This window comes from Oncorhynchus gorbuscha, linkage group LG01 (genome assembly GCF_021184085.1).
Source record: "Oncorhynchus gorbuscha isolate QuinsamMale2020 ecotype Even-year linkage group LG01, OgorEven_v1.0, whole genome shotgun sequence".
Classification (NCBI taxonomy): domain Eukaryota; kingdom Metazoa; phylum Chordata; class Actinopteri; order Salmoniformes; family Salmonidae; genus Oncorhynchus; species Oncorhynchus gorbuscha.
The window spans coordinates 75,475,515-75,489,845 of record NC_060173.1 but is presented as its reverse complement, the minus strand read 5'-3'; the positions used below and the strand labels follow the sequence as shown (position 1 = coordinate 75,489,845).

At 42.3% G+C, this 14,331-nt stretch overlaps 1 protein-coding gene across 2 annotated transcripts in view; it reads right to left on the bottom strand.

Annotated features, from left to right (window-relative positions):
• Positions 1 to 14,331, bottom strand: part of LOC124042085 (myosin light chain kinase, smooth muscle-like) — an 86,569-nt gene that overhangs the window by 56,331 nt on the left and 15,907 nt on the right. For both annotated transcript variants that reach the window (XM_046360413.1, XM_046360421.1), the window contains exon 3: positions 9,466 to 9,622. In XM_046360413.1, coding sequence (XP_046216369.1) covers positions 9,466 to 9,622 — 157 coding nt within the window. The remainder of the gene's footprint in view (positions 1 to 9,465; positions 9,623 to 14,331) is intronic.

Below are 14,331 nucleotides of genomic sequence, written 5' to 3'. Positions count from 1 at the left end.
GCTGGGAAGGTTAAAAAAAACACGTACGGTCACCGTCAGGCAGCACGACCAGCTGACCTCAAAATGGGGACACAGACCTGGTTTGCGATGGACAACTGCACTGTCTACTGTAGAATATAGACAAGCACGACTATAGTACTTTTTCACTGCCAATTTTTTTACATTTTTTTATTTATATATTCTTTCAGGACAGTCTGTAATTATGCCATATTAATAGTCCTGCAGCCCCGCCCAATTACTTATTGTCCATGTCCCAAATGGCACCATACACACACACACACACACACACACACACACACACAACAAAGTATAAACGCAACAACTTCAAAATATTTTACTGAGATACTGCTCATACAGTATAAGGAGAACAGTCAATTGAAATAAATTCATTAGCCCCTTATCTATGGATTTCACATGACAGGGAATACAGATCTGCATCTGTTGGTCACGGTAAGGGCGTGGATCACAAAACCGGTCAGTATCTGGTGTGACCACCAATTTGCCTCATGCAGAGCAACATCTCCTTCGCATCGAGTTGATCAGGCTGTTGATTGTGGCCAGTGGAATGTTGTCCCACTTCAAATGGCTGTGCGAAGTTGCTGGATGTAGGCAGAAACTGGAACACGTTGTCGTGCATGTCAATCCAGAGCATCACAAACATGCTCAATGGATGACATGTTTGGTAAGTATGCAGGCCATGGCAGAACTGGGATATTTTCAGCTTCCAGGAATTGTGTACAGAACCTTGCGACATGGGACCGTGCATGATCATGCTGAAACACGAGGTGAGTGTGGCAGATGAACGGTATGACAACAGGCCTCAGAATCTGGTCAGGGTATCACTGTGCATTCAAATCGCCATTGATAAAGTTAAACTGTGTTCGTTGTCCGTAGTTTATGCATGCCCATAACATAATCCCACCATGGGGCACTCTGTTCACAACGTTGTCATAAGCAAACTGCTCGCATACACGTCTGCCCGGTACAGTTGAAACCGGGATTCATCCATGAAGTGCACACTTCTCCATCGAAGGTGAGCATTTGCCCACTGAAGTTGATTACGACGCCGAACTGCAGTCAGGTCAAGACCCTGTTGAGGACGACGAGCCCTCAGAGGAGCTTCCTGTGACGGTTTCTCACTGTGCAGAAATTCTTCGGTTGCGCAAACCCACAGTTTCATCAGCTGTCCTGGTGGCTGGTCTCAGACAATCCCGCTGGTGAAGAAGCCGAATGTGGAGGTCCTGGGCTGGTGTGGTTACACATGGTCTGCGGTTGGGTGGCCGGTTGGAGATACTGCCATGACATTGAAGCGGATATTGGTAGAGAAATGAACATGCCAATTGCACGCTTCCTCAAAACTTAACATGTCAACATAATTAAACAGCTTTTTCTTTTTGCCAGATATTTGTTGGCCACTAGGACAGTTGAATGTACTTTATGCCTGGCCAGAGCCATATATAGATCGATGCTTTGGGCCTGGCTATTGACCCAGCGTGTAATACCACGTCAACATAACTTGGCATTTGTGGCATTGCAATGTGTGACAGAAGTCCACATTTTAGGAGTGGCCTTTTATTATTGTCCCCAGCACAAGGTGCACCTGTGTCATGATCATGCTGTTTAATCAGCTTCTTGTTATGCCACACCTGTCAGGTGGATGGAGAATCTTGGCAAAGCCGAAATGCTCACAGACAGGGATGTAAACAAATTTGTGCACAAAATTAGAGAAATAAGCTTTTTGTGCATATGGAACATTTCTGGGATCTTTCATTTCAGCTCAAGAATCATGGGACCAACACTTCACATGTTGTGTTTATATTTTTGTTCAGTAAACAGTGCATTTGGAAAGTATTCAATCCCCACATTATGTTACAGCCTTATTCTATAATGGATTTTTTTTTAATCCCCCGCCATCTACACACAATATCCCATATTGACAAAGCAAAAATGCTTTAGAAATTTTTGAAAAATATTTTTTTATTTAATTAAAAAATATTCAGACCCTTTTGCTCAGTACTTTGACACACTTTTGACAGTGATTACAGCCTCGAGTCTTCTTGGGTATGACGCTACAAGCTTGGCACACGTGAATTTGGGGAGTTTCTCCCATTCTCTGCAGATCCTCTCATGTTCTGTCAGGTTGGATGGGGAGGGTTGCTGCACAACCATTTTCAGGTCTCTGCAGAGATGTTTGAGTCTGAGGTCTGGCTGGGAACCTCGAGGACATAGAGACTTGTCCTGCAGCCACTCCTGTGATCACACAGACAGCGTCATCGCATTTTGGTACACCAGAATTACATTCATTTCCAATGAAACACTGCGTTTGCCTTGCAGAAGCAGTTGCAGTGCGTTCGTTGTGGTGCATACGATGGATTTATAGAACGTATGCATCAAACTGGATGCATAGACGTCTTGACAGAAATGCTAACACTAGGTAAATGTTGAACTTTTGTTGCATATATATCCAGATGATGCTGCATACTATTTTGCACAATGACGCTGTCGGTGTATTCGAAGCCGTTAAGGTCATTGTCCTGTTGGAAGGTGAACCTTCGCCCCAGTCTGAGGTCCCTGTGTGATCTGGAGCAGGTTTTCATCAAGGATCTCGCTGTACTTTGCTCCGTTCAGCTTTCCTTTGACCCCGACTAGTCTCACAGTCCCTTCCCCTGAAAACCATCCCCACAGCATGCTGTTGCCACCACCATGCTTCACCGTAGGGATGGTGCCTGCTTTTCTCCAGATGTGATGCTTGGCATTCAGGCCAAAGAGATCAATCTTGGTGTCATCAGACCAGAGAATATTGTTTCTCATAGTCTGAGTCCCCAAGCGGGCTGTCATGTGCCTATTGAGGAGTGGCTTCCGTCTGGCCAGAGATGCAGAGACGGTTGTCCTTCTGGAAGGTTCTCCCGTCTCCCCACAGGAACTCAGAAGCTCTGTCAGAGTGACCATCTGGTTCTTGGTCACCTCCCTGACCAAGGCCCTTCTCCCCCAATTTCTCAGTTTGGCCAGCTCGAGGAAAATTCTTGTTGGTTCCAAACTACTTACGTTTAAGAACGATGGAGGCCACTGTGTTCTTGGGGACCTTCAATGCTGCAGACAGGTTTTGGTACCCTGCCCCAGGTCTGTGCCTCGACAATCCTGTCTCAGAGCTCTACTTTGAACAAAGTGTGATTTGCATCGTTTAAGGCTTATAATAAATCAGTAAAGACTGCCTCTTCCAGGGTAATACGATACACGATCTCTCTATATTCAGCGAGTGGGCAGAATAAATCATGTCTAAACCAATTTGACGGGGCGAAATGCTAGAGCCTGAAAATAGAATTTAAAGTTTCGTATGGATAGTCCTCCTACGTCTTTCTCTCTTTGTAAGTTTATAAATGTTATTCAGGATGGCTTATCTTGACATAAATTTTTAAACTACACTACGCATTTTATCCCGTTAGCCAGAAGTGGGAACCATGGGAAGCATTTAACTACAGAAATGCAGCTGTGGCAATATATTTATTTTGATAATGGTTATTCTGCCGGTTAAAGCAACCGTTAGTTCATCTACTGAGGTCGGATTGAATTGATTTGAGTGTTCTGTTAAAGTTTCTGAAAATGGTTTTATCTAAGGAAAGAAATGTATCTACTCCCAAATTTCTAAAATTGGAAACAATTGGGAATCTATAAGTAGAGATGGAGTCCTCCATCAGAGTCTTAAGAGGCAGTAGGGCTGATTAATTTGATAAAACTGGATGGCACTGAATTTATCTATGATCTTTTTAATGCGTTTGGGAGCGATTGGGATACATTGTCTAGATATAGTAAAACATCGACTGCGTATAATGAGATGAAGTGGTCAGTATATTTTAGAGATATTGGTGTCATTTCCTTAAAAGTATGAATTGCCTGGGGCAAGGGTTCCACGGATAATAAAAATAGCAAAGTAAAAATTGGATCGCCTTGTATGCTGCTTCTAGTGATTCTGTTATAATGATAACAGGGGGATTTGCATAAACAGGAACATCTGCATCGAGATCAGTATCTGACCCCACAAATATCTTTACTTCGTGCCAGAGGAGCTACAACTTGCACTGTTCTGATAAAAGAGAAGTCAAGTTTCCGGCTACGTAACACAGAGCCATTGAAAAAGCTTCAATCTAGACGGGCAAAAGAAGGGGGACAGTGGTATTTATGGACGCACCATGACCTACAGCACTGGGAAGGTTTCTTCTTCTTGGATCCTCAATGTCAAGAGTAAGGACTTAGTATGCATCCCAAAAGGCACCCTATTCCATATATAGTGCACTCCATTTGACCAGAGCCCTACGGGTCCTGGTCAAAAGCAGTGGACTATATATGGAATAGGGTGCCATTTAGGACACAGACGTAAGGAGAGGTGATGGATCTTTTCTTCAGTACTGATGAATGCTGCCTGGGAGAGCAACAGAACAAAGTAACAAACTCCCTGACACATGACCTCCTCCTGGAAGCAGATAACCATATGTGCACACGATACCCTTGTTTGAAGGTTGTCTGTAAATCATAGATGGTGGGAGCCCGCTTTAATCTAACAGTGTGTGTGTGTGTGTGTGTGTGTGTGTGTGTGTGTGTGTGTGTGTGTGTGTGTGTCATTTGGCTGGCAGATGCCCAAAGTGTTCCATTCCATCGATACCAAAGAACCTAAAGTCTTAAGGTTGGTGCTGAACATTTCTACATCCCACACAATATTTTTAAAGTAATTTCAAAATTCCTCCACCAAGCAGCTCTCACTGCACACAAACATGCTTTATCTCCCTCACAGTTTGAGGTACTACTGTACACCTCCACAAAAAGTAACAGTTGGAGAAATTCTGTGTTGCAGAGCATCCAAGCAGAAGAGGAGCTGACTGGGTTCTGCTCCAGCGGCTCTGAAAAAAACAATACCTCAGGAAGCTGAAAGTCACAAGACTAAGATCTTTTAATCCCCATCAAGACGCATTCCATACATCTACTGTCTCAGCACCTGACCTGGGTTCAAATACCATTTCAATTCTTTCAATAACTTGAGCGTTTGGACTAGCCTGCTTGGAGTGACAGTTTTGGGAGCATTTTATAGCATTGAATAATATTTGAACCCAGGTATCCTTACCACTGGACAGTCAGGCTGTACTGAATCAGACACCGCAATGCTGGCTCTCTCTTCCTCTGCTAACAAGCATCTCACCCTCATCACAAACAACCAATCCCAAAGGATAAGGAAGTGATGCATAAGGCGGGACTAGACTATCCTCGTAGCAAAAATACACATCCATTTATTTCGATGTTGGATTTAGCGTTGGTTTAGTATCAACAGTAATGGAAATACAATGTGTTAGAATTGAAAAAAAAATGTATTGTCCAAAATCTTGTTTACATAATCACTGTATGAAGGTTAAAATGCCAAGACTGTTACATATTATAGAAAGAGCTAGAGAATTAGAACTGAAGGTATTGTTATTGTTGGTCCAACGTGCAGCACAGGAATGCAAAAGGTCTGTGTTTAGGAACTATAAATAATACAGATTTATCCATACTGTCAATGTGCCAGAACAGAAGTGACCCAGGCGAGTAGTCAGTCTGCAGAAACAATTTCCATTGTGTCAGTTTTATTTTTTAAAGATATTCAAGTTAGCTGTACTTAAATTTAAAGTACTTTCAATATCAGTGGGTTATTATGCCCAAAATAAACCCATTTGAACCATATGAACCCATAGAATTACATATTAGGGTCGCTGTGTATGAACCTATATGATCGGTACTGTATCTAAAACCAGAGTGCTAAAATGGGTTTCTAACAGAACAGTTCCCCCAAACTGGACCTCTCAACTCCAACAGTTAGCTCCCTTCTCTCAGGAAACAGCTCTAGACTTGGTTGCCAAAGGCTTTGCTATCAATGACCAGAATTGTGTGAGGCAGCCATCATCATGACATCTCAATATTTTCGGGGGGGATTCAATAATGTGCTTCCTTACATTATGTCAGGGGTGTGTCATGACAACAGTCAGAAGTGTGTATCCTTTAACATGGGAATTACAGTAGGTGGGTGAGACATACTTGAATCTATGGTAACTTTCCCAAAATTCCCAGGTTTTCCAGAAATCCCAGTAACCCAACTTGGATCCTTATGACTTTTTCCCTATTCACATTTCATCAACACAACTTGACTTTAAAGACCTTAAATACATTTCCAGACAAATTCAAATAAACTCAGATTAGGATGACACAGGGTGGAGGGATGAGCTTCCTTTGTGAGTGAGCAATACACGAGGAGCACAACAGGGTGCTCTGTGGACCTGTGGTGCTCTGTGGTGTTAAACATCTGTGGCCACAGCTCAATGGATTCTGACCGAGCGTCTGAGCTGCAGTCACTGTCAGACAAAGTCAGTCCAGTTCTCTAACTCCCTCAGCAGTCCCAGGCTTCTAGCTCCATGCTCCTGCAGCTTCCCTGGCTCCGGCTCCAGACTGCAGCGGCATTTATCATTTCAATTCCCTTTGCCTTACCCACTGTGTTTTAGGAGCACACCGCAAGGGTTTGCGGGCGGCGAGAGTATTTAGAGTACCAAGAGCCATTTGAGAAGGGGGAAAAAAAATCAACTAAAATGTGGAAGCTCATTGACGGCAACACAGGCAAAGATGGTATGTTAGAGAAGCCAGAGGAAGTTGAAGATAGGGGAGGTTTTTACATTCATACTGGATCTTGATCATAAGCACTGGTTGAAGTCCAAGCCTGGTTTAGTTGAATCAACTTTGGAAACGGGTAGTTCAGATCCTGGATGCTGATTGGTTGATAGGCATTATTTATTGACTTTAAATTGTTGGCAAACGCCTGTTAACAGTTCCTTCCGAATTCTCTCTCCTTCTTGAAGACTTTACTGCAGGGATCATTAACTAGATTCAGCCGCGGGGCAAATGTTTCTTGAGCAGATGGTGGGGCTGCAAATTGACTGACTAAACAGATAGAATATTTGACTAAAACAATAGTTTCACAACTGGATTACATTTAAGGACATTGCCCTGCGTAGGGTGCCGTCTTTCGGATAGGACATTAAAGCGGGTGCCATTCAAAATCCCATGGCACTTATTGTAAGAGTAGGGGAGTTCACAGCGGTATCAAGGCTAAATTCCCAACCTGGCCACATTCCATCATGCCCACCTAATCGGCATATATCACTCCTCACCGGATGTGTGGTGAGTATTCTGGCACGAAAATGGTCACCGTGCATCCCTGAGGTGGGTGCTACACATTGATGGTGGATGAGGTCAGTTTCCCCCTACTATGTAAAAAGTGCTTAGCAGTTCCTCAGTTTGTAGAAAAGCGCTATATAAATCCAATCAATTATTATTTGTATACGATCACATACAGAATGTCTCTAATATGCGTGGGAATACTTGAACAGATTTGAAAATCACTTGGAGCCGATTTCCTGGTGTTTTTCTATCTTATGTCGACAAAACATGGGGGTCCACCATACACATGGTTTTGGCCCGCGGGCCACCAGTTGGGGAACCCCGCTTTCCTTTATCGTTTCATAAAGAGGATGCAATTTGGATTTTTACCATGAGCCCCAGAAATGACTCCATTACTTCACATCAGACTCAAAGCAGAGACAGGGAAGCCGAATGAAAACCATGTGTACGGTGGAGGTGAACTCAAAGCGACAGGAGCCTGCTTTCTGTAACACCACAGTCTCATTAGTCACACATCCTTTCCAATCGAAGAGCGATCCCACACACAGCAGGGCCATAACACTGCCTTCATGTCGTTAAAACTGAACCATGGATTACAGTTTCTCCTGGCCCGTAGATTACTTTCAGGGTGAGGAACCATCGAACATCAAGTTGTAAAATTCTGAACTTCCCCTTTAAAGAGGACTCATTAGCATTTGAAGAGAGCAGTAAGGTAAACATAACCAAAGTATTGATTGCCTGCTTACAATGTAAGTGAACCAATGTCATTTATTTTGTGTGTGAACTATCCCTTTTACATGGAAAGCAGTGGGGAGACTTGACAGGAACTGAGACCGGGACATCTGAGGAGCAGAACCGACCCTTAGGGGAGTGTCAAAACATGACACGGGTACATGAAAACATTTACATTTACATTTAAGAAAAGGTTCCAAACACAGAGCAAAGCCACTGTAGAGAGTTTGTCTAGCTTAACTGACTGGCCATGCTGACGACATGTGCAGTGGACAGAGTAACATTTCAATCGTGCATTTTTAGGGGATAACAAATCAAGATCACAAAACCAATGACCTACACTCTGGAGATGTAGTTAGGAAATACAAATGTATTGGAGAAATGCATTGTGGTCCTGTGTAGAGTTCGGCACTAGCACATCCAGGATAGTGGGTTCGAGTCGCACTGTGGCCACCAATATAAACATTTATGCCCACATGACTAAATTGATTGGATAAAAGTGTTTGCTAAATGGCATAAATTATATTATTCTTCCTGACTAGCATTTCACCCATGATAAACCTCTAACTTAATCCCGATCAACATGGATCTCTTTTTTCCCAATTTTTAAGTGTATTTAAAAAAAAGCATAGCCTATGCATCAATGATTTAAATGTTTGGTTAACTTCAAAACATATTGGGCAAAAATTTATTTTTAAAGGATAAGTCACCATCCATTAATCATTTGGAAAATGGAAATTCAAGCAATCTTTGCCAAAAGGACCTTTGTGATAAATCAAGACCTGACAGTACCGTCTGCCAGCCTCAAGTACGTTGGGAAGAGCATTCTGAGACTGTCATTTTTTTGGTAAAAAGCCTGGTTGCTCACCCATTACCACACTGGGTGAGCTGATAAATTGGACACTGATGCCCAATTCCAAATCAATCCCTACGCATGTGGTGATACGAAAAGATATTATAGGTGTTAGTGACATGGCAATATCTCCACCTTGCCCCTTGGATAGGCTAGGTGGAGTTTTCACAATATTGCTCATCTCCACAAGTGCATAGGGCGTAGGGGTCGATTTGGGATTGGGCCAAGTCCAAACAGACAGTGATACTCAGAGAGGGATGCCAAGGAGAGCTCAGAAACAGCACAGTAGGAGCCTTGGGCCTGCTAACAGGAGGTTAACAGGAGGTGGGGGGTGGGGGGTCAACACAAGACTTTAACCCAAGGCAACAAAGTACACTTCAGCACCTCTACTCCAAACACAATGAAGGTTATACAACATGCTCAGCTCACGCACATTCGGGTGGGTTGAAAATAAACATATAACCGGTACAAAGTCAGGAGGGAGGAAAAAAATTACATTTTTGGTCCATTCACAAATTGGATCCCTCTCCTCCTTATGGCCCTAATCTTTCAATGTTTGCAGATATGGTGGAAGCCTTACCACTACACTGGTTATACCTATTCAGAAATGCTAACATCAAAGAAGATAGGACCAAGGGGAAGGGATACAGGGAGCGAATTGGGACAGGCTTTGAGAGAGCGATTCCTACCTTCCCATCAAGGCGTGCGGTCTCTCCTGGGCAGACCCGGGCATTGCGGGGTGGGAGAGTGAAGGTTGGAGACTCCGGACTTGGAGAACCGCGGCCTAATGTCAAGCTGGTCTTGGAGATCCTCGTTGTAGTCACAAGCTGCACATCCCCCATATTTCTGTAAAGAAAAGAATTACTTTTTTGTAAATGGTTTTGATAATGCTCTTCACTTTTATAGGCCACATCCCTAATGGCATTCTATTCCATACGTAGTGAAGTACTTTTGACCAGGGTCCATAGGGGACTATAAAGGGAATAGGGACACAGCTAAAGGCCGTTTGGCTTCACATATTACAGATAAAATAGAAATGTGATTCCTGTCTTTATATACCTTTCTCTTTAATCTAATCCACCATTTGGGGTGTATTTATTACGTCTCGCAACGTAAACCGTTAAAAGGACCAAACAGAGCAAACGGAATGAAAATGGGAAGGGACCTACCGGAATCTGTCCAATAGAAATGCTTGTTTTTGTTGCAAAATGTTCAGTTTGGAGTAAACATTTCCTGTTGCAAGCGTACAAACCTCTTTGCAACAGAATCGGTATAATGAATACACCCTGGTGTCGAGCCAAATCAGTATACCTTATCAACCATAAAAACAATTGTGAATCAATGGATGATTTTTAACAATCATTACTTTTGAGCTTGTTATTCTTATACACCGAGTTTAGCTTTGGAAGGCCAAGCTGTAAAGGTAGTTAAGGAAATATTAGAAAATAACTGCAACTTCCTTTTCCTGATGATTTAGGGGAAATACCTCCCATGTTTATTTTCCAGCACAGGCTTGAACAGAAATGGCACTCAGACACCTTTTCAGCCCCCCGACCACATTTGTGACAGAGTCAAAAGTCAAATTTAGAGCAAATAAGCAACCCCCCAAAAAATATTCAAAAAAAAAAAAAAAGAATCACCATATTTGACTACTCAAAGTTTTCTGGATCACAGTGCGTGCTCAATCTAGCTCTAGCTGGCCAACATTTGCATCCCTGCGTATCTAATAAGTCATTAGAATAGCTAAATAAGGACAACACCCACATACTGTACTCAGTAGGTCCGACAGATGCCTGGGTCATTGTATAGCCCATGTGTGGAATGTGTTAATCACCACCATGGTCTCAATAGAGGAGTTGAGATAAGTACACGTGTTTTTATCCTGCCTGTTTTGAGACGTTAGATGCCTAACATGGTATAAACACGGGCCGTCAGTCTGCAGCCATATGGAGCTGCAGCCATATGGAGCTGCAGCCGGTGCCCCCTGAGGATGAACGTGACAGTGGCACAGGGTAGAAAACCATGAATGTTACCTCCACGAGATGCCAGAAGTGCTTGTTGGACTACTCTCCAGCTTAACAACAAGTACTGGTGGTATTAAGCAAAAGGATTTGATGATTCACAACTACCAGTTCCACTGGGAAACAGGAAAGGCAGTCACACCTTTGAGCAGAGGATGAAAGCTCATGCCGCATTTAGTTTCATTAATCTGCTTCAAAAAAAACTTTGCAAAAAAACACTTATTGTACTCTACAGTTCAATGGCAGTGGCTTTCAAGCCTCAAACAAAGAACTTGAGCATAGCCTTTATTAGAATTTAATACAATTCATATCCCAAATCCACACAATGCCACGTAACATCACATGGGATTAATAATGATGTCAATACAGCTGTGTATTTGATGTGGCGTGTTGTAAAGCCCTCTTGCTCTTTTAGTGTTGTGAGAGCAGTGTCAGTTCAGGGTAACTGAGGGGCTTTGAAATGTGTTTTTGGTTGAGGCCCTGGTCAAAAGTAGTGAACTGTATAGGGAATAGGGTGCCATTTGGGACACAGCCTTTGCCATTGGGTTATTACCTCACAGACGTGGCATGACACACTCAAAACATGACATTGACATGCCCTGTCAGCAAACAAAAGCATCACAAGAAGGGGAAGGATTTAGCTTGAGCTCTGGGCAAACATGTTAGTGACATTAAATGAATCTAACAAAAGAAGCTTGATTGGCCCCAACGTCAATGCAGTCTATCTACAAAAAGTTATAATGTATTATTACTCTGCAAGTATACTAACAAAAATATTTTAAAATGCAACATGTAAAATTTCAGTTCCATGTTTCATGAGCTGAAATAAAATATCCCCAAAATTTTCCAGACGCACAAAAAGTGTATTTCTCTCAAATTTTGTGCACAAATTTGTTTACATCCCTGTTAGTAAGCATTTCTCCTTTGCCAAGATAATACTTCCACCTGACAGGTGGCATATCAAGCTGATCAAACAGCACAATCATTACACAGGTGCACCTTGTGCTGGGGACAATAAAAGGCCTTTCTAAAATATGCCGTCTTCTTTATCCCTAACAGAAACTCATTCTTCAATCCCAGGAGCTTCTTCAACATTATGTATTCTCAGAGGTTACCCAAAGTGGACCTTGTCGTTAGATCTTTGGACGCCGAAAAGGACTTTGACCAAGTTGAGTGGTCCTATCTATTCAAGGTCCGACAGAAATGTAATATTGGAGATGGGTTCACAAAATATATCCAGCTTTTATATAGTAACCCCTGTGTGAGAATACCCACGTACCAAACTTTGTCACCACGATTTAACCTTTATATAGGGACAAAGCAAGGTTGTGTGCTGTTGCCTCTGCTTTTTGCTCTAATCATTGAATCTCTCGCTCAGGCGATATACAGCTATAATAGGATATCACTATACACAGATGACATTCTCCTATACAGTGGCTTGCGAAAGTATTCACCCCCCCTTGACATTTTTCCTATTTTGCTGGAATTAAAATAAATAAATATATATATATATATATATATATATACATATTTTTTTTGGGGGGGGGGGGTTGTATCATTTGATCAAAATAATTTTGATTGTGACAAGAAAAGAAAAACTTCACCGTGCATAACTATTCACCCCCCCCCAAAATCAATACTTTGTAGAGCCACCTTTTGGAGCAATTACAACAGCAAGTCTCTTGGGGTATGTCTCTATAAGCTTGGCACATCTAGCTGCTGGGATTTTTGCCCCTTCTTCAAGGCAAAACTGCTCCAGCTCCTTCAAGTTGAATGGGTTCCGTTGGTGTACAACAGTCTAAGTCATACCACAGATTCTCAATTGGATTGAGGTCTGGGCTTTGACTAGGCCATTCCAAAACATTTAAATATGTTTCCCCTTAAACCACTTGAGTGTTGCTTTAGCAGTATGTTTAGGGTCATTGTCCTGCTGGAAGGTGAACCTCGGTGACAGTCTCAAATCTCTGGAAGACACAGGTTTCCCTCAAATGTCCCTGTATTTAGCACTATCCATCATTCCTTCAACTCTGAAAAGTTTACCAGTCCCTGCCGATGGAAAAACATCCCCACAGCATGATGCTGCACCACCATGCTTCACTGTGGGAGTGGTGTTTTCGGAGTGATGAGGTGTTGGGTTTGCACCAGACATAGTATTTTCCTTGATGGCCAAAAACCTCAATTGTACCCTCATCTGACCAGAGTACCTTCTTCCATAAGTTTGGGGTGTCTCCCACATGCATTTTGGCGAACACCAAACGTGTTTGCTTATTGTTTTCTTTAAGCAATAGCTTTTTTCTGGCCACTCTTCCATAAAGCCCAGCTCTGTGGAGTGTACGGCTTAAAGTGTTCCTATGGACAAATACTCCAATCTCAGCTGTGGAGCTTTGCAGGTCCTTCAGGGTTATCTTTTATCTCTTTGTTGCCTCTCTGATTAATGCCCTCCTTGCCTGATCCATGGGTTTTAGTGGGTGGCCCTCTTGGCAGGTTTGATGTGGTTCCATATTCTTCCCATTTTTTAATAATGGATTTAAGTTGTGCTCCGTGGGATGTTCAAAGGTTCTCATATTATTTTCTAGCACAACACTGATCTGTACTTCTCCACAACTTTGTCCCTGACCTGTTTGGAGAGCTCCTTGGTCTTCTTGGCGCCCCTTGCTTCGTGGTGTTGCAGACTGTGGGGATTTTCAGAACAGGTGTGTACACACACACACACACACACACACACACACACACACACACACACACACACACACGACAAATAAAGTCCACCTGTGTGCAAACAAACTAATTATGTGACTTCGAAAGGTAATTGGTTGCACCAGATCTTATTTAGGGGCTTCATAGCAACGGGGATAATACATATGAATGCACCACTTTTCATTTTTATTTATATTTAAAAAAAAATGTTTTAAAATCTATTTCACTTCACCAATTTGGACTATTTTGTATATGTCCATTACATGACATTATAATAATCTATTTAAATTACAGGTTGTAATGCAACAAAATAGGAAAAACATAATGGGGGATGAATACTTTTGCAAGGCACTGCATGTAGTTACCAAACAATATCCCTCACTATTTAAAGAGAATTTCACCCCTCTGATGCAAAAACTCAAGACAAACATACAATTTAAGAACTCACCCAATTTCATTGCTCAGAAGAATTAAATGCCATTAAAATAGTCTTCCTCCCACAGCTGCTTTACCTAATCCAGAACATCCCAGTATTCATACCCAAGTCCTTTCATTAAATTGGACTCAATTATCAATCCATTCATCTGGGATTCTAAAACACACAGGAAAGGTAAAAACACCTCTAATTCCAAGATGGAAGTAGGATTGTCTCTCCCAAATGTTCTATTTTACTATTGGGCTGCTAACCTCTGTGCTGTTATGTTTTTGCTGGATGATTCATTTCCGTCATCCAGTTGGCTTAGTATGGAGCGTGAGGATTGCCCCCAATTGTCTATTGGCACTGATTTTGTCACCTGTCAAGTTGATGTCACTTTATAGTGACAATCCTATTATACA